Source organism: Periplaneta americana, chromosome 17 (assembly GCF_040183065.1).
Source record: "Periplaneta americana isolate PAMFEO1 chromosome 17, P.americana_PAMFEO1_priV1, whole genome shotgun sequence".
NCBI lineage: Eukaryota > Metazoa > Arthropoda > Insecta > Blattodea > Blattidae > Periplaneta > Periplaneta americana.
This window is the reverse complement of record NC_091133.1, coordinates 107,889,802-107,911,430: the sequence shown is the minus strand read 5'-3', so window position 1 is coordinate 107,911,430 and position 21,629 is coordinate 107,889,802. Positions and strand designations below refer to the sequence as shown.

The 21,629-nt window shown below is 36.1% G+C and overlaps 1 protein-coding gene across 1 annotated transcript in view; it reads right to left on the bottom strand.

The window, feature by feature from the left end:
• Hmgcr (HMG coenzyme A reductase) overlaps positions 1-21,629 on the bottom strand; it is a 136,435-nt gene that overhangs the window by 33,937 nt on the left and 80,869 nt on the right. Inside the window, exon 3 of the mRNA XM_069816375.1 lies at positions 2,526-2,613. Within this exon, the coding sequence (XP_069672476.1) occupies positions 2,526-2,613 (88 nt within the window). The remainder of the gene's footprint in view (positions 1-2,525; positions 2,614-21,629) is intronic.

Here is a 21,629-nt window from a genome sequence, read left to right as displayed (position 1 = left end):
GTCTAGGTAGGTAGTATCGTTCGTCATTTTTGTTCTTTCGTTCCCGAGCTACCATACGAGGAATCTATTTGCCAAACCGTTAAACATTATCATGTCGTAACTCCTATGATAATAAATCAAACGCACTGTAATTCAGCAAATAATTGAGCGGCAAATAACGTCTTCGTGTGCTTTCTCCGAACGCCAACGAAAGGGCCAAAATGGCGGCGATTATATTAAGTATTTATCGAGCCTTAAGAAATTAATAACAACGTCTTCATAAGCGAATCACAAGACGCACACGTTTAAATGTAGCCGACCTGCAACGCGATTGGCTGCCGGAAATTAGAGCGACGGGACTATAGTTAACAATGTCGCAAAATTAAGGAACAAAATAGGCCTATAATAACTGAACTAGATTTCACCCTGTGCTCAAACTGAAGGAGCTTGCAGACGGTTGGAATATAACAATTTTACAACAGGAACTCATGATCTAGAAAGTAATCTTGAGCCAATGTAAGTCTGTGCATTTCAAGAGTTACGTGATGAACAACATGCCAGTGCAAAAATTCCAGTAGGCAAAGATTACATTAACGTAATATTAATTTTTTATTACACTAAAAGCTGTTCGGACTGGCGACAATGACATTCCATGCAGACATTGCATTGTCGAAGGAAACTGCGACGCGTTCTCCTAATACTTCAGGAATCTCCAGAACTACAGCAAATGCTTCAAGAATCATAGCTAAATGTGTTTCAAGGTCTTCCGTCGGAGTCTCGTAAGGAAGGATTTTCATATGCATCAAATCAGTGGAGCGGGCTGGCCATTTAACCAGACCTGCTCTTTTGATCCAACGCCCAGGATATGTGAGATTTAGAAAGCCTCATAGAGGGAGCGAAGGTAAAGTGTGTGTTGGTGCTCCGTCCTGTTGCATCCAAATCTGCTGACGCGCGATTAGTGGCACTTTTCTATCAGCCCTAGAACAAGTTGTTGCAAAAAGCTGTTGTAAATTTCATTCAAACGTAGAGGCAGAAGGTAAGGAGCCAATTTTTATTACATTCGTAATGTAGGTCCTGGCGTTACGGATTTGTACTGGGTAAGGATTATTTTGGATACAACAGGTTCCTATTCGAAAAAATATTATATTTTGATCCCTCTATAAGCTTATTCAGTTTGAGCACATTTTGAATCACCCGGTATATAACATTTAAAATTAAATGCTAAATCAGTGATATTTTTTTTTATAACAGTTATGGGACTGAGCACACGGTTACAGAACGCTGTTCGGTTAGAGCAGACGTCTCAATAGGGCCTCTTCGGAGCACTTCCTCCTCTCTCTATTTTTTTTATGTAAAAGTGGAACAAGATGCGTGAGCAGTTCGTGTATCTCCGGGTGACGTCATTGACCGCGACGTTTGAATAAACATCTGCAGCCGTTACGATGTTGTGTCCATCTCCGAGGAAAGAATGTCCTTATTACAGCAAATGTATGAAGAAATAAAGCTTTCATAGGGAAAGTGAAATTGTGGGAGTCGCAAGTTTCAGTAGGTAACTTTTACCACTTTATTAATCTAAAATTGTTACCTAATTTGAAACAAGACCAGTGTAACAAATAGGTATAATGAAGTACTGAGGGACTTGAGAAAAGAATTTGAGACCAGATTTTAAGATTGTTTGTGAATTTCTAAGATGTTTTGGTTATTTTAAATAAAATTATTGAAAACATCACGAACAATATTATTTAACTATTATTGTATTAATATATTAACATTGACGTATCATAAAAATACGTACTTTAACAACCAACAAGTTTAATTGTAATTTTGTTATTATTTAATTGAATTTTGTTTCATTAAATTTAGTGTAAACTTAAAAAAAAAGAGAGATACCAAAAACCGTTTACTAGAAATGAAGTATTGTTGTTTGGTCAACTGTCCGAAGACAGGTCTGAACCTCCCAAGTGATACCAACAAGGCACCACTTAAAGACAACTAGGCCAGGAGATAATGGGGTAAAGTGGCCAGTTCCTTGTGCTTAAATAATTACAGTACTCATTGATATATCATTAGAAAATAAAATTATTATTATTATTATTATTATTATTATTATTATTATTATTATTGCAAACTACTTAAGAAATTTTATTCCTTCAGAAAATAACCGTCTATTGTGACAGTACAACTCAAAAGTGCAGCTTTTGTGGCTCATGCTTGTAATATGAATCAACGATCGGCTATCTTCGGGTATTGCGCTTATCTTTTCAGCTGACTACGCTATCTACATTTGCTCTCTGTAACAACTTTCATGCGTTGGCCTTGAGACGCCTGGGTTAGAGCAATTTAAAAGGGTTCATAGAGAGGATGGGAGAAAGGTTGGCTGAGAGTGAGTGAATCCGCGCAGGCACTAGATGAAAGTGACAACAATCACCATGTTTATGCAGCTGATTTAAATCTAAACAGTTTCCTTGGCTTTTAAAAGCAGTACTTCTCTTATCAGACCGTTGAGAGTCTAAAGTGCGAGTGTTCACAAACTAGAAGTGACTCACTTGAGATCGGAGACGTCACTCCCCAGGAAGTTGATCACACTGGAGCTGAAGACGAAGCTCGAGAACACAGTGAAAAGCCCCGCAATGCCTGCAACACACAAACAAACAACCTGTTAGGTAGACTGGATACCGAAGCTCAGCATTACATCCCAATGCGTAAGTCTCTATGCTATCCTACTGTAAGCGTAATTACTCGTCCTGCTTTTTTTCTTTTTTTTTTTTTTTTTTTTTTTTTTTACAGAAAGGTTCAAATGCTGAAACGATAATATATTAATGGTAGAATCAGAATGGCAGGGAAAATCGATGTACTCACAAGGAAGGAGTCCTAAGTGTTGTCTATATAGTGTGTAGTATCAAAGTATATATAGCACACGATTTATAGCTTCTATGCAGAGGAGCTGTAAGCCTCAAGATATGGAAACGATGTACAATGACTATAGATATCCTACAAGCAAAACTCAGTTCAGACCCCTAGCGCTGCGCATGCTATACCCCTCTTACCCCCCTCCAGTAGTCGGGTTCTTTAATAAGCGGCTACTGGTATAGCTATAACGGTTACGGTTGCGGACATGTGCACTCAAAGAGCAGCTGTAACAATAACCAATTAAGTGAATACAGTATAACATTAGAAGATGTCAACATCGTCTCTTTCTAAGTCACAATCGGTATCTATCTTCACTGGAACTGTCCTCATATTTAAATTTTAAATATTTAAATTAAATTAAATTAATATTTCATATAAAACGCTGTGACTCCCTGACTCTGTAGCAATAACATGTGTTCAGTTCAGCACAAGAACATAATACGTGCGCATGCGCATAATGTCGGTGGTGTGACTGGAGACGGAGAGCATGCTGGGAAAGGGAGCGTACGTCATCTGCGCGAGACAGTCACGCCCGCTGGTTTCTGCGCACTGAGTTTTGTTTGTTGGATGCCTATAGAAAGAAATCTGCCTACATTTTGATGAGGCCATTAATTTAATGATTTATAAAAAGACAGAAATGACTACAGTAATGTTTAAGAAATGAAAATATAGTACATATGTGGAAGTAGCGTACCATCCATTACAAGAACTCCCATTATCATGTAAGAAGGCGTTGTTGCTGCAACTGAACCACTGGCACTAAAGACAGTCTTGCTTCCGAACTGTAACTTTTAATGTGGATTGATCTACACATACTAAATTAATTCAACCTTTTTATAGGAAAGATTGCCAACTCAAATAACATTACTATCAAGTGCAAGGTTAGAAGGGCCTGGGTATAAGACAATTTTAGAATGGTTTCTACCTTGGAGAAAGAAGGTCGGCCTAATATCACATGGCTATGTACATGAGATCAGAAGATCGGTAAGAGAGGATGGACTGAAAGAAATTGATTGGGAAGACAGGATGGAATGGAAAAGAAAAATTAAAGTGCCGTAATCATTGAACATAGGGGGCCGTATTCATAGACATTTTTTGCGCACGCTTTCGGTGGATTATCAGCGTTTTTCGTATTCATAAACCAGTGTTAGCGATAGGATATGATTTGAATTCTGTACTAGTAACCAGTGGATAGCCGGGCTAGCTTAGTACGCTCGTAGCGCGTGCTGCGAAATGTCTATGAATACCACCCAGGAAGATTATGTCGGTATAGCCCGCCAACAAACGTTTCAAAGTGCGCAGAAATCAACCAGCGCTTCTAACAGTCATACTGGAGTGGCTTGAAATTCTTGAAGAGTACGGACTTGCTTCTGTGAAGTAGAAGTACAGTTTACTCTACAGTACATAGTGTAATGTAGCATTGTTCTATTCCTACTTCGTTAGCGTATTTTAGACTAATTTTAAAGTATAAAATGGCCTAGCTGTCACGCCTCGCTTTATCAGTTAGTAGGTTGTGAAAGTATGACATCATGTGCACCACAAGAAAGAAAGCGCTATGTTTAATCTGTTATTACTCGATCGAGGCGAGTGGAGCCGCGGGCGTAATGTGAACTATAGCGATGACGCTATACGAACGCAGGAGCAGTACAAGTGGCGCTCCGGGCTGCAGGAATCCACTGGCCTCGGTTCAGTAATACCACAGTCTAGTACAGGGTCATCATTTTATTTTTACTTCAATTTTTATTGTATCTGAGTTTTTGAATGTACTTCACTCCCATCCCTTCTACTAATGAAGTTCCAACTGTCCTCCATACAGAATCCAGGCCGCATATAGTAAACAGCACTGAGTTAGTGAGTATAGTACGTTCCAGAAATATGTTCGCGTTTTCCAGTGACGAAAGAGCTTTCAATATTGAATCATATTTTCGCACAGGTACTGTCCGTTTGCCTACGTCGCATCCCGATTTCCCCCACCTGCTTCTGTTCGCCCCTCTGCAAAAGCTGGGCTGTCTTAGCTCTTTTCTGAAAACATTAATTTCTGTTAGGAATTGGACGTTTACTTAATATTATACAACTGTTTAAAATAACTTAAATAAAAGGGCCTCTTTAAGTAATTAACTGTCACGTGATTTCCCCCCTTTCTACGATCCTGTGGCATAACCACTTGGACGGACAGTAGATAGCATGTCTGAAGTGAGTAATTTTATCTGTGCGGGTTGGGCAGAAGTGAAGATTGAATTTAAAGTACGTAAGGTACTCTTTTATAGAATAGGTACAGAATTATTTCAACATGAGTTACTAGTACGAAGGACGAAACTGGCAATTGGATTTAGATGCAATAGTCTATAGTGCGATAATATGCACAAAAGAACTGAAGCCTGTATCGAAATGAACGGCCACCATTTTCAATAATGTGTTTAAATATTCATATTATGATTATTTTTCAATTTAACTTCTTTCTCTATATTGTACGCTAATTTGCTATAGACAGTATATTAGACACTGCATAATGAATACGTTCGCATGGATAATCAGTTCGTGAGTAAAAACACTTATTCTTAATACAGTACTGTATTTTAATTAAACAAAAACCTAATGAAAATTATCGAACTCAAAATCGCGATATTTTCTAGTTTACGTAAATGGATGAACTACTTTTCTTCCCTCCTATAACTAGTGGAGTGATTTGTTTGTGTTTTACGTCAGTATCATCGAACTACAGTCGTGGAAGGGGATAGCCAGGTTAATATTAAAAATGTTAGTAAAAATAAAATGATGTCCCTGTATATACAGTTACGAAGCTTGAGTTTATGAGGGTGCTAAGAACAATAGACCGTGCAGGTACTATTTCGCATTGTCTCTGATGGGGCGATAGTAGCGATCCTAGTGGTTAGCAACTATCTATAGATGCATATTTACTACGTATTGAGCTTCGTGACTCTATGTATATACTACTAGACTGTGGTAATGCCACACTAATTTTTTCCGTCGACAAGACGTGACAACTCCGCGTCCATCCGCGCTAAAACAATGTCTGTGTCATGACTACTACAACGTAATGCTCATAACTTGAATATGATAAGCTAGGTAACATAATAAAACAGTGACATTAACGAACTTGGCTCTATCGGTTAAAGTTTCCGTAGCAAATTAATATCAATGTAGCTTTTAATTGACAGACCACGAAGTAACGTGAACATTACGCAGCTTCCCTTCAATACATTTTTCAACACACCATTTACCTAGATTGCAAAGGCATTTTATTCCTTTCACCAACATTCAACATCTGTATGGTTGAAAATTATGTGAAATAATTTATTAATACACATCGCGTAAATTTGAGGAAGTACGTGCGGTTTAAATTACACCGTTTACTTTCTTTATGTGTCGAGTTAGGCATTTCGCATACAAGCTCCTTGACAAAACACTCGTAATTGTACGTTAAGTTAAACCTAATTATCATGTGCCTGACCTACTGCACGTTTTTGTTCGAGATACAAGCTGTTACGAGTCACTCACCTGCATCTCAAACACGTAAAAAGCAAAAGTCAAATCCAGGCCATGATTTATTGCATTACACATGTCTGCCTGTGGAGAAGAGACAGTTCTCATTGATTCATTTCTTATGTTTCGTGAAAGGAAAGTTCATATTTTTAGAATACCGGTACTTGTTTTATTTACGGCTCCTTTCCAATTATATTGTTTATTGCCAGAAAAATACAATACAAAGAAACTGTCAACTTACAAAACTCTAACACTCCCCTGAAAGAGAATGTTCTCGTGCTCATGGGAGGATTCGATGCATAATAAATTTACTTACTTACTGGCTTTTAAGGAACCCGAAGGTTCATTGCCGCCCTCACATAAGCCCGCCATCGGTCCCTATCCTGTGCAAGATTAATCCAGTCTCTATCATCATATCCCACCTCCCTCAAATCCATTTTAATATTATCCTCCCATCTACGTCTCGGCCTCCCCAAAGGTCTTTTTCCCTCCGGTCTCCCAACTAACACTCTATATGCATTTCTGGATTCGCCCATACGTGCTACATGCCCTGCCCATCTCAAACCTCTGGATTTAATGTTCCTAATTATGTCAGGTGAAGAATACAATGCTTGCAGTTCTGCGTTGTGAAGTTTCTCCATTCTCCTGTAACTTCATCCTTCTTAGCCCCAAATATTTTCCTAAGCTCTTATTCTCAAACACCCTTAACCTATGTTCCCCTCTCAGAGTGAGACTCCAAGTTTCACAACCATACAGAACAACCCGTAATATAACTGTTTTATAAATTCTACTTTCAGATTTTTTGACAGCAGACTAGATGATAAAAGCTTCTCAACCGAATAATAACACGCATTTCCCATATTTATTCTGCGTTTAATTTCCTCCCGAGTGTCATTTATATTTGTTACTGTTGCTCCAAGATATTTGAATTTTTCCACCCCTTCGAAGGATACATCTCCAATTTTTATATTTCCATTTCGTACAATATTCTGGTCACGAGACATAATCATATACTTTGTCTTTTCGGGATTTACTTCCAAACCGATCGCTTAATAAATTTACCGCATAATAAATTTACATGCATAAATTGAAGACTTCGGGGGTAAATAATGATAACCCACATATAAAAATTGCATGTACATTTTAATTTTCACTGCAAACACCAGATGACTGCCATATTTTTTAAGCAGCATAATTCAATAATTTGTTAATATATTTATATAATTATTTAAGTGGCTTATAGGCTATCAGAAAACTGTCAATCTCAGTTCTGGGGGTTACCACTAGAGATGAACAAAACTAACTGCCGCTCTCGCTCGCTGTGTTCGTTGCATTTGTCTTTTCGAGTCTTGTCTCGTCATTCTCGTGCACTTCGAGTCTCGCTCATCATTCTCGAAATAGCATTTGGTCGGCGTGGAAAGATTTCGTAACTTTGAATAACATACATCATTGAAATAAATAACATTATAAATGTTTAAATGAGACAAAAAGACAAAACAGAACAGTATCTTAGTTATCAAAACGTTCCGGTTTTATTACATGATATTACCTATGGTTATATAAATAGAGAAACTAGGTTAAGAGTACTGTATGGTGGAGGAGGCTAGCTAGGACGGCGAAGCATAATATGTAGAAAATTAGTGAGATCGGAATATGAAAGATACGCATGAAACAGACAAAAATCGAGCATATTGATAGTGGTGTAATATGTTTTAGTAACAAGTATTATTAGAAACAGGGTGTCCTCGATATAGTCTAAGTGATCTGAAAATCAAGAACAGAGTGATATAGTGTCAATTGTGAATGAACTAGAGAAGTGTAATAGGAATTAAGTAAAGCGAGAGAGATAATGAAAATAGGTGAGGAGTATGGCGGGGGAGCTAGCTAGGATAGTGAAGTATAACATGTAGGAAATTAGTGGGATCTGAAAATAAATGTACGCAAGAAACAAACATAATAACGAACATATTGGACAATGGTGTAGTACGTTTTAGTAACAAGTATTATTGAAACATGGTGTGTACGATATAAGTGTACTGAAAAGCAAGAACAGAATCGTAAAAGTGTAAATTTTGAATGATCAAAATTAAGTTGTTAGGATTTAATGGGAGAATACTGATCAATTTAAATGGAGTTGAATCAAGTCTAAGAGCGTCTATAAAAGGTAGCTATATCTGTAACGAATGTAATTGTGGCACCGGATACAAAAATTGTGAGGTCCACATTACATGGTTGTAAATGTTGACATCAAATATATCATATATCATATCATATAAATAGAAAAACAACAATACTTACTTACTTACTTACAAATGGCTTTTAAGGAATCCGAAGGTTCATTGCCGCCCTCACATAAGCCCGCCATCGGTCCCTATCCTGTGCAAGATTAATCCAGTCTCTATCATCATATCCCACCTCCCTCAAATCCATTTTAATATTATACTCCCATCTATGTCTCGCCTCCCCAAAGGTCTTTTCCCCTCCGGTCTCCCAACTAACACTCTATATGCATTTCTGGATTCGCCCATACGTGCTACATGCCCTGCCCATCTCAAACATCTGGATTTAATGTTCCTAATTATGTCAGGTGAAGAATACAATGCGTGCAGTTCTGCGTTGTGTAACTTTCTCCATTCTCCTGTAACTTCATCCCGCTTAGCCCCAAATATTTTCCTAAGCATCTTATTCTCAAACACCCTTAACCTACGTTCCTCTCTCAGAGTGAGAGTCCAGAAAAACAACAATTCTCAAATAAATTTGCATTTCTAAGAAACATAAAATATAACATTAATATATTTTTACATGAGATTGTACACTTGATCTTAAACATATGAAAAGAAAATTCCTAGCCTATTAATAAGAGCCTAGTAATTAAATAAACGGGGAACGGATTATTATACATTGAAAGGTAGAGATGATGTTTCAGATTGATTGTTTATACATATATAACAGTTGCCAAAGTAGATAAAAGTTCAGTCAGGTATAAACAACTGTGGCGATTCAAGGCTGCTTCACGTTCGGGACTTCGGGAGTGATCAATCCCGACGTCTCCAAGCACTCACAAGCAGTCTTTGCGTCAAAGACGAGACGTATACCAACACTGTCGTGCGGGTTTTCGGCTTTGCGGGAGCTGTTAGTCTTGCTTTCTCGATCGTTGTTCAACTCTAGTTACCACTATTTAGCCCCGAGGTCTTCAATTACAATAAAATAACATCTAAAAATTAATAATTGCTCCTAACAAATTTCTTACATACATTTTAAATTTTCAAACTGTTAGACGTAAATAGATGTGGGTAATTCTTTAACAACTTTTATAAATTCTAGGGTCGATATTAGGAGTATGATTGACAGCGTCCTCGTTAAACATTTGGGTTAAAACAAACGAATTATATCCATACCTTTGGTTTTGATTCGGATAAATAGAGCAAGGGAAACAGAATGATTCAATAATCTGCAATACTTAATCATCACGTTTTAATATTGTACAGATTATTCAGGGACGATCCCATGCTGCTGTGGCTATGATGGAGGAATTGTGGAATAATTACAGGAAAGTAAACCGAAATATTCGGAGAAGCCCTGGCATAAAATCACCCTGCTCATCACGAACCTCACAGAATCTAAAGGAAGATAGAACTTCGGATCTTTTGGAACGAAGGTGCCAGATGACAGCGGTATGGCTGGAAATGAAATACAGCACTACAGCGCACTTTCATCTCATGTGGTGGCATTGCATAATTTGTAATACCCTCTGCCTTAATATCCGAAACGATAACCGCAAACATAATCAGAATATGGCACTTCAACACACTTAACTGCACCTGTGATCAATAGGGCGTGATAGACCACGTCAAAACAAGCATAAAAATATATAACGGTGTCATGAGATTGACACATACTGCCATTATATACTTCACACGTTTTGCAACAATCCAGGTCTTCTATCATATTGCGAATTATATTACTTAAGCTTGAAATTCCGAACTATCATTCGAGAAACATATCGTGTAGGCCTACTATACATTCAAATGAGAAAACACTCATTTTATGGGTTGTACACAAAATGCATTCTTTTATAATCTCAAAAAGTAAGGTATACACTTTACGTAATTTATAAACTGTACGGTTTAAGTAGAAATATGACATCAATTTTACACACATTATCATAAAACAGCTATTCACACAGATTTTTTCAAAAGTAAGGCATAATTTTAATTAAAACTGAATGAGGAGATTTTGGTCAAAATCCCCACAGACACGTCAGACCTTGTATTTAAAAGGAAATATTTTTATGGCAACAAAATATTTTTGCGATTAATGTTGTAAGAGTTACGATGTCATCGAGAACTTCCCGTATTATTATTATTATTATTATTACTATTATTATTTATCTGTATTAATTATTGTAGACTTGGGTCAGTGGAAGAGAAGGCCTTAACTCTGCCAGGTAAAGTAAAATAAAATAAATTATTATTATTATTATTATTATTATTATTATTATTATTATTATTATTATTATTATATTTTTTGGATACATCAATATTTAATTTAAATATTTCGCTATTGTTTTTGTAAAAAACTGATTTACAAATAAATAAAGAAGTAATGGTTAAGACTTTAAAAATTCTAAAAATGCCTCATTCCCTTGGATTTAAATTAAAAGTTGTTAAATGTTATGTTTTATTTAATGACGCTCGCAACTGCAGAGGTTATATCAGCGTCGCCGGATGTGCCGGAATTTTGTCCCGCAGGAGTTCTTTTACATGCCAGTAAATCTATTAACATGAGCCTGTCGCATTTAAGCACACTTAAATGCCATCGACCTGGCCCGGGATCGAACCCGCAACCTTGGTCATAGAAGGCCATAAATTAAAAGTACCGTACATCGTAATATTCTTTATGGGTGATTAAATCCTCTGAATACAGGTTGCATTGTCCCAGAGAATTATAAGATAAGACGGAATGAGCATAAGCGAAATATATATTTAATAAGTTTGTACGATCAAGAGTTTAGTATTTATTGTTTATAGGACCTACTTGAATTTTCTATTTATTAATGCGTAGGGCTCTTTCTGTTAACAAAGAGGAAACTTAGCACTTACATCACACAATATGCCATTATTGCATCAAATGTAAAAACACTTTTATTTTCTAAAAGCCTCAGCCTAGGTGCGAGACAGTGTGAGATCAATATATTTTGTTTCAAATTATATTAAACTACACAATGTGTCCATCACATAGATTCTTCGTCCAACAGTGCATATTACTGTGGAATTCCGGCCACCAAGTCACTCAGTTGAGTGCGCTCCTTGTATAATGGCAGTTGACTTAATATATATGTCGAACTTTCAGTCAGGCCACAAAGAGAAAAACACTGGAGAGAGATTCAATCCGGTGCTGTGGATTGAACTTCGGCGTAGCTCAGTGGTTAGAGCACTTGGTACTAGAACCAAGGACCCTGGTTCGATCCCCGGCGCCGAAACGAATTTTTCTCCTCTAATAATCATTATAACAAGAGTTTTGTCTGTCGTTAAAACAGGATATAATGTGAAATTAAAATACTGGGCTGTTTTTTCCCTCTAAAAGGCGACTTTTAAAGAAACAATTGCTAATTTTCTTGAAAATGATCTGGCAACCCTGGGTCACGTGCATTTGTTGATACGAGGGACCATTCTAAGAATGTGCATAGTTTACGTCAGCAACTTATCATAAAGTGTAATTACTGGGCTATACTATCAACAAATGCAAATTAATCTGGCAAATGGAAGTACGAGTAACAGTTCAGGTGACGTAAACGTGCATGAAATATCAGCCTACTAGTGAACGGTAAGAAAGCCAACGAACAGATATGTGAAAAATTTGTCCTGGTATAGGACAACGCGGACACATTTAATCGATTTAATGACCTTCTCACGGTTATATGGTACGTTTCCGGACACACGTTTCTAATGAACAGTTGTGGACTGGACAAGGAAAACGGTATTGTATTGTATTGTATTTATTAACATTCCATGGTATTCATACATGCTTACAGCTAGAATATGGAACAAGTCAAAAAACTTAATACTATTATAAAGTCTTAATTTATAGTCACAGTCTAGATGAAATATACAGACGAGATTTACAATATAGTCTACTAGTACAACACATAGTTTTAGTATCAATTTCATGAAGTGTTATTGAATGTCATGAATTCACCTACAGAATAGAAGGCGTGAGAAATTAGGTACTTCTTTAATTTGGCCCTAAATAATTTTATGTTTTGAGTTTCATTTTTTATATCGATAGGGAGGCTATTAAAAATTTTTACTGCCATATAACGCACTCCTTTTTGATAGCACGATAGACTTGCCGATGGAGTATGAAAGTCATTTTTTTGACGTGTATTTATGCTATGAACTGTTGAATTAGTTACAAAGTTTTCACGATTACATACGAGGAAGACTATTAATGAAAAGATATACTGACAAGCCATTGGCATTATTTGTAGTTTTTTGAAAATAGTCCTACACGATTCCCTAGATTTGGCACCTACTATTATTGTAATTACTCTATTTTGTAATAGAAATATATTGTTACTATCTGTGGAATTTCCCCAGAATATTATTCCAAAACTCATTACCGAGTGGAAGTATGCAAAGTATATTGTTTTTAAGGTATTGATATTTACTATCTTTTGCATAGATCTAATAGCAAAACAAGCTGAATTTAGTTTGGGGGTAATTTCTTCAATATGATTTTTCCAATTTAACACATTATCGATTTTTAAGCCAAGAAATTTGGTTGTTGTTGTTTCTAATAGGGATCTATTGTTAATTATTGCGCTAGAAATTTGCGACGTTGAATTTGGACAGGATTTAAATTGAATTATGTTAGGTGTATGTGCCAAAATGACAACATATGGGAAAACACAAAAAACTGTATACTTGCAATTACTATTTAATTTTTTCAACATAAAGAGTCTCAAAATCCAATTAAGTTCCCTGCAAACATATTGAGCTGTGAAACATTCCATTATTGACAATATTATGTAGTGTAACTGGCTCCCACATTATCAAAGTCTGACAACGATATAAATGTCATGTATAATTTCCTTGAAAACGGTAGACCTACGAACAGTCGAGTGATTTGTGAATATTAAAAGATAGAACACTAACAATTTGATTTGTAAGCATGAGAAACTGTTTGTTTTTCTTACTGGCACAGGTCCTTATAGAAACCATGGTACTTAGTGTCCATGAAATCTAGCATTGCCAGGAGGTCTTTCTTCTTCTCTGCCTTTAAAGAGTTCTTAGCAGTCAGCATAGCAAACTTCTCCAGATTTGTAATAGACTGCAGTGTTCGTCCTCTTCTTAGAACCTGACATGTCTTCCACTGTTCAGAATCACTCAAGCTATTCTGGTAAGGACCAATGTTGGATGATCACAAGCAACTCGAATCCATGATGCTTGAGTAATGCGCAATGTTAACGTATTTAGAGTCCTATCGGCTTCTGAAGCCACATCCCAGAAGTCTTCAGATTTCATTGAAATCACTTTCAATGGTTTTTTAATTCTAGACGACCTCACAATGTCCTGCATCTCATCAGGAACCATGGCTTTACAAACCCTCTCCATGGATAAATATATAATAGGATGCAAAACTGCGGTCAGCACCACCTGGCGGAGGGGGGCTGAAATAAGATGATCAGCGCCCAAGGTCGTAGATGGTGAACATTAGAACTACGTGTTGGGTACATTACCCAGAGTTCTCTATTTATTCGTTCGAGATATTGCTCGAGAGTCGAGGAGACGAGATGGCGGACAGCACTGCCATCGTGAGAAGGCATTGCGGCCAGAAACTTTTTAATAAGTGAACATAAAGTGATACGTGTATGTATAAACAGTGTATGTTAAACAGTGTATGTTAAACAGTGATGTTTATGGACGTTGTAAAAATAGTGTTGTTGAATGTATTGTAAAGTAATAGTAATGTAATAAATTGAACTATCTAAGTAGTTCTTGCAAACTTTTCCATTGCCCTGTACAATAAATACTCAAAGAATACAATCCCAATTATCTAACCTTTTGCTTTATTTTTTGTCTCTGTCTGGTTATATTTTAATCGGGTAGTGTAAAATAGATCGTCTCTTTTATCTTCCTATTGGCTCCGGTAAGAATTTTCAGTAGAAGATGCTGTGAGGAATAAAACTGTAAATGTTTTATTTTAAATTGGGTTAGTTTTGAATATCGATGAGGGTGGGAGGGAATACTTTCTGCACAGTTTAACATTTTCGTCACCAGGTGCGCTGCTAAATGCATGGAGTAATTACTCTTTTCGCTACTTGGTCGCTGCTAGATGTAATAACGCCCCTCCCCCCAACAGGTGGCAGCAAGGTCAATTTCTAAAACAGCGCCTCATAGTATGTGTTACGGGAAACTCAGTAAGTTTCGCATCCTATTATATATTCATCCATGCCCTCTCCCTTAGCAGTTGTGTATGGCTTCCCTTGCTGCCGTAGTTTCCTATTTTCTACACACTTCTTTGCCTTAGATACTTTTATAATTAGTGGCCTGTTATTATCCATGATAAATGCTACAAAACCGCTACATTCACTGCAAATCAACACAGCGAGTAACCCTCCACAGAACATACACTAGGTGGCACTTATATCGTTCATCAGGACTATACTACGGGACATGTGCCATCTAGAATGCACTCGTTTGACTATATGGAAGGATGTTCGGCACATATATCCATTACTATGACATTGGCGCTGCTACATATATCACATTCCATGACAAAAACAACATTTGACCTCGGAGGCATTTATACCGTTTTCCATGTCTGCTCCTCAATTGTTTCTTCTGACCTCCTCTACCACCATGAAACATGTGAGCGCCCTGTATTTCATAATAGCTCCATAGAGTAGGGGAGTAGTGGGTACAGTGAGACACAAAATATTAAGACATATGTATGCAAGTGAAATTTCAAGTATTTTTAAAATCAAGTGCAATAGAAATATACATCAAAACATGGAGTACAATAATACATAAACAGAAATGTTAATAGATAAAGGACATAATATACAATGCGTGTTTGTCAAAAAAATGCAAATGTCTCACTGTTCCCATTCAGGAGGGTACAGTGAGACACCACAGTGTCTATTAACGGACATTGAAATGATTTATATTTATTTCAAAAGAAAAGAAAGCTTGCTGTCTCTTTATATTGTCATGTTCTGTAGACTTATTTAGAATCATTTTGATGTCTGACTTCGAAACCAATGAAACATCTGGAACATTTGGAAAAGTGAATTTTCCATTACTTTTCAAACTTTTGCGAAAAAATAATGAATTTTTGGTGACAACAAAGCTTATGATTATAAGAATTTAATTTAATTCTTTATTATTTTTTAATATTTTCTTAAATTTTGTGAATAATTTTTTTATTTAAGAAACCATTAAAATGTAATGTATCCATTATAGTTCCTAAATTGGTTACTAGTAAGTTCATTTTTAATGTTAGTTACCGGTAAGTGTAATATAGTTACAGTTTATTTTTGCAAATCATTGGTACATGGGAACAGTGAGACGTCTCAGTGTACCCTTCAATGGCATGTCTCACTGTTCCCTTTACGCATAGTTCGTTTAAAAATGACGCCACCACTTCAAAATTAAAACAAGAAAGACGAAACTTTGCCAAACATAACGTCAAATACCATAGTATTATGTAACAAAACATTCATATTTCTATTTGATTTGTATATCCAATATAACCTTCATTAAACACAAGCCAAAATTTTACTTCTAGAGTGAAAAATTACGAATTATTTTTTCATCACTCACCTTTATAACTAGAATCAAATCGAGTATGAAAATACTGTTACTTTACTCATGCAACATACAACTCCACTGTTACAAACATTTCAACATCAAAATTTACCATCTAATAAAAAATGTCTCACTATTCTTCCTGTCCCACTGTACCCACTTCTTCCCTATATCACTGAAGTTTTATCTGGATACATTTAACATTCGCTGGTCCAGTGGTTAGCATGATGGAAGGCTAAAGATTAAGACAAAGCACAAATACAGGACAAAGGACACACACTCACTTTCATGCATGTGAAATTAATTTCCATTTACCTGGTGATAACCAAATCCCGATTCTATTAAATTGTAACATGTAACGCTACATAATTTATTTTATCACAGCTTAAGGAATGGAACCATATTCAGTCTAAACTACGCCCAGTTCTAGATATCAGAGACATACGATGGAGTAAAGAGGGCGTGGCAACAACCTGAATACACTAGGCACTAGACACACAAGTTTCCGCCTGATTTAAACTACTCGTGGGAAACAAAACAACATCTGGTGTTCTACTTCATGACTCTCACATAATTAGTACATATGCTATTCAATTTCACACACATCACCATTTGAAAGTTGATAGAGTCATAAACTGATTATAACATTAAATTAATAATTTGCCTTGCAGAATGAATTTTCAATAGCACATTCGACATGCAGGAATAAGTTACGAAATAGCAACATTTCTAAAAGTAACATATCACCTAAGTTATTCGTTACTAGGCTATGGAAGCATACGTTGTATGTTCTTAACTGTTCACTTTCACTATGATATAACATATAATCGGCTTTTAATGTGTAACACATCTTCCCTTAGCCCTCTACTATTCTTTCCTATGTAACACTAATCCTCTTCTAGATTTAATATCTTCATCTCTGTTTGTACATTATCATTCCAAGTTGTTGTAAGTCTTCCTCTCTCTTACGCTTCCATTCTAATAGTAATATGCGTTACAAGAGCGGTATGTTGAAGTTTTCATGTTCGAGGAAAAGTTTGAAAAAGCGAAACGTAGTTGAGCTTTTTTAATTTCCGAGAATTGAAAGAAAACATACCGCTCGTGTATCGTACATTATTTTGTGCGAAGATCGTTTATTACATACATGAAAGAGGAATTTCTAATTAGTTGCAATGAAATCTCCATCTTGGTTTCTGTTCAATGACGGAAAATTTGCAAAACAAAAATATCTATCCTCAACATTGTTGCTTTAAAATGTTTTCTGTGTTTACTATACTCCAGCAGCCGTGATATACGTCTGTCTTCCCCCCCCCCCAGTCTATGGAATCTTGTTGATTTTTTCACGGCTTCCTTAATGTTACTTGCATCACGAATGCAGTAACTTTAGTGGAGTTGTAGAGTTTACTGAATTTTTGCAAATATTTAAAAACAATAATTAACAGTGCAATTTAGGTGAAATTGACCTAAATTGCAGTGGTATGTTTCCAATTTATAATTATTACTATGTTAAACGTCTCTAAAAATAATATGTTAAACGCCTAAAGCAGTAAAATGAATGTCGCGCTTAAGCGGTAAGAAGAGGGAAATTGTTATGTGTGTTACGTTGGGAATACTAATGTGGTATTTCACACTTACCGCGCATTGGTTCTGTGCGGAAAACAAGCAAATACGCACGATCTCGCACAAATGTTCATTTATTAAACATCAAATACTTGAGATCTGTTTCAGAGAAACAATGTTAGGGTCCATTCCCATATGTTCTTTAGCTCATACAAGTATTATCAGTAGGGAGCGGATTTTAGTATTTGCATGTTTTATTTCTTAGTTCAAAATCATATGCTACCATTATTGAAATGCTTGTCAAGAAATCTGCAATCAAATGATAGGATTTTATAATGTAATAGGAGCTCCGGCTTCCCTCTGGCATCTCAATAAGGCCCGGTTTCACCAAACAAGATTAATTATTCTACTGTCGCGATTAACTTAATCACTGCAAATAGTTAATCTCATTTGTTAATCGAGGTTATTTTGTGTGCGTTTCACGAATTTTATTCAAGAAGAAACTGATATCAGTTACTTTAATCCAGATATATTCATATTTTCCAGAGATGATGTGAAGAAGCACAGAAAACAAATGAAACTCGGGAAGGATTTGTGTAATAGAAAGCGCCCGATTCTTTATTAGCCTACTTCTTTTGTTTCTAACCTAGAATCTGTTAACTTCGAAATGTCATCAGTAGAAAATAGATCTAGAAGCGCACATTTAACCGCAGAAGGAAAAAATGCATTGGTCGATCTCGTTACAAAGCATTTTGAAATCGTAGGAAATAAGAGAACAGATGCTATGACACAACAGACGAAGCTTGATGAATGGAATATAATTGCACAAGAATTTCATTCCATGCGTATCTATCATTGCACAACCGAGCGAAGCACTCTGTCCTGTTCATCTTGAAATTATTTCTGAAGATGTCACTACCATAAATAATTCTGCAGAAGGTAATGATGATCCATCCACCACCAAGAATGGAGAAGGAACATCAAAGAAGACAGCTTCGACAGCGACACTGCCAACTACAAATCCATCTTGGACTAATCTACAGAGATATAACAATGACCTGGCTCTTCTGCAGAGAACAAAAAGTGAATTACTTGAGCTGCAGAAGAGAAATGCCATTTAACAGAAAATATGCTTAAAGAATGGATCTTCGTTTACATACTCGTAATCTTCATCAGACGAAATTTCACAGGCAATGTTACTCATTTGAGCAGCCATGATAATCGTCATTAATCTCTAGATTAATGCTGTAACCCGCGAGATTTGAACAGTTAATATTTAATCTCGATTTTGTCTTATTAATCTGGATTATATCAGAAAAAACACAATGGTGAAACGCAATAACAGAAAATCTCAGATTAAATAAGCATTAATCGAGTTTAAGAAAATAATCTCTGTTAGTGAAACCGGCCCTAAATCTTCATCACGATATTTAATCGTGGGTGTAGCGTAGACCAGCCTCCTATGGCGAATTCTGGGCAATGACTCTGTAAATTGGTCTCCACAAGTGGCTTCATATGGATGAATGACGAATAGTGATGTACCCGTCATTAGTAGTAGTAGTACTAGTAGTAGTAGTAGTAGTTATGTTATGTTTTTTATTTAACGACGCTCGCAACTGCAGAGGTTATATCAGCGTCGCAGGATGTGCCGGAATTTTGTCCCGCAGGAGTTCTTTTACATGCCAGTAAATCTACTGACATGAGCCTGTCGCATTTAAGCACACTTAAATGCCATCGACCTGGCCCAGGATCGAACCCGCAACCTTGGGCATAGAAGGCCAGCGCTATACCAACTCGCCAACCAGGTCGACCGTAGTAGTAGTAGTAGTAGTAGTAGTAGTAGTAGTAGTAGTAGTAGTAGTAGTAATAATAATATGCATATTTCAGCAGTTAGTGCATATTTCTGCTGTTAGTGCATATTTGTTGATGTTCATAAATCGACCCTCAAAATTATGTTAAAAAAAGGAAAATCTAAATATGCACATTTCGAGAAACTGAGACAACGGAGCCACTTTCCAATTTTATTTTTCAATCTGATAGTGATAACTGAAGCCCGGAATTTTAGGTGCTAAAAGTTAAGAATGATATTGAGTGTAGGTGAATTGATGTGATGTCAGTGAGGAGGGTTTTAAGCCTAGTTCACAAGATTCCGATATATAATAATTGACAACAGAGTCACAAAAACTGGGCAAAGGATCTTATGAACCGTGCGCTAATTTGTAAGTGGTGGTTAAGAGGATTAAAGACTTTTATCGGTACCAAAGGAAAAATATTGAATGACAAGAATGGCATCTCAAAGAAGTGGGGGCATGGCTTCTATATTTATAAACTATAGCGAGGAACAATATTAACTTTTAGCACCGAAAATTCCGGGCTCTAGTGATAACACACAGATGGAGGCGGCATAATAATCAACAAAGCACTCGTTATTAAGCTCACTGTTCTATACAATTAGGACATCCCAACAATTCAAATCATCATCATCATCGTTACTATCTTCATCGTCGCCGACGCCATCCTCAGTGTCATTACATCCGTAACTGCCATCTTTACTGTTACCACATCATCAACATTGTTGTAACCATCATTATCAACTTCACCATAATAATTATCGTTGTCCTTACTATCCACACGCGATAATTTTTTGACATGAATACATCTTTGTTCGAGGTACAAGTCATGGAAAAAATCTTACATTTTTAGCGTAATACTAAGTTCAGAAAGTTTCCGCTAGATGATGTATATATCAAAGTGTTTGTACTGCCATCTGATGAGTGTCGCGTAATCCACTTGAAAGTGAGTAAGCGACTAGCGTTATTTAATAAAACTAAATTGATAATATATGTTAATCGTTTAGGCTTATACTTAATTTACAACATAAAATCTCCATCTTATCCTTCGTAAACAAAATTCAAGTACAATGAAAATATTAAACATTAAAAACTATTCATAAGAATAAAGAGTAACACAAATAATAAACCGAAGGTGTATTCATGTAATTACTAACGGCTTACTGACGTCTTCACTATCGCTGTCGTAATTATCACCATTATCCCCCTCATTATCATATTAGTAATACACTTTTTATGTTCGTCTTATCTAATAGGCTTAAGCTATCTTATCCACTTTGCCATTGTTTTTTACTTATACTGTAAAAATGTTTGATAATGATAGTGTCCGCAATTCTCGTTGTATGTTATTCGATTATATTCTTTCAGTTACATAACAGTGTCAAGAATATCCGATTGCTTCCTCGCATTTCAATTTAATTCCTTTGTCAGGCTGTGAATATTATAAGTACCTACTATTGATAATTTATATTTTATACACTCATTCCGAAAAGTAGATCTTTTAAGGCTAGGCAAGAGTGTTAAAAATTGACTATACAACGCAGTAAAGTTTAATAGGCATACCAAGGAATGAATATTCAAGATTAATTAGACGTTGTATAAATGATTTTTAAGAATAGTCAATGAACTTTCAATGGCAATCATAGCTATTGAACTCATAAATTCATTACCAATTACTTCTATTAATTTGCACTATAATTGGCATTCGTCTAAGAAGAAAGGAACTGTAGATTCGTAGATTACGCATTTTTCATTATGGATGCCATGGGGCTGATTTTCGGATGCTTCAGTTCTTATTGTGCGGTCAATTATGTAAACAGCAGATGTAGATATCTGCTGGAATTGCAATCATAGGCTATCTATCCTTGCACAATATTCTAAACAAGATAATGGTTTGCTCTTAGACCGTCGGTAATTAACGTTCTTAGTTCTAGTGGAAGAGAAGGCCTGATGGCCTTACCTATGCCAGGGAAACTAAAATTATTATTATTATTATTATTATTATTATTATTAT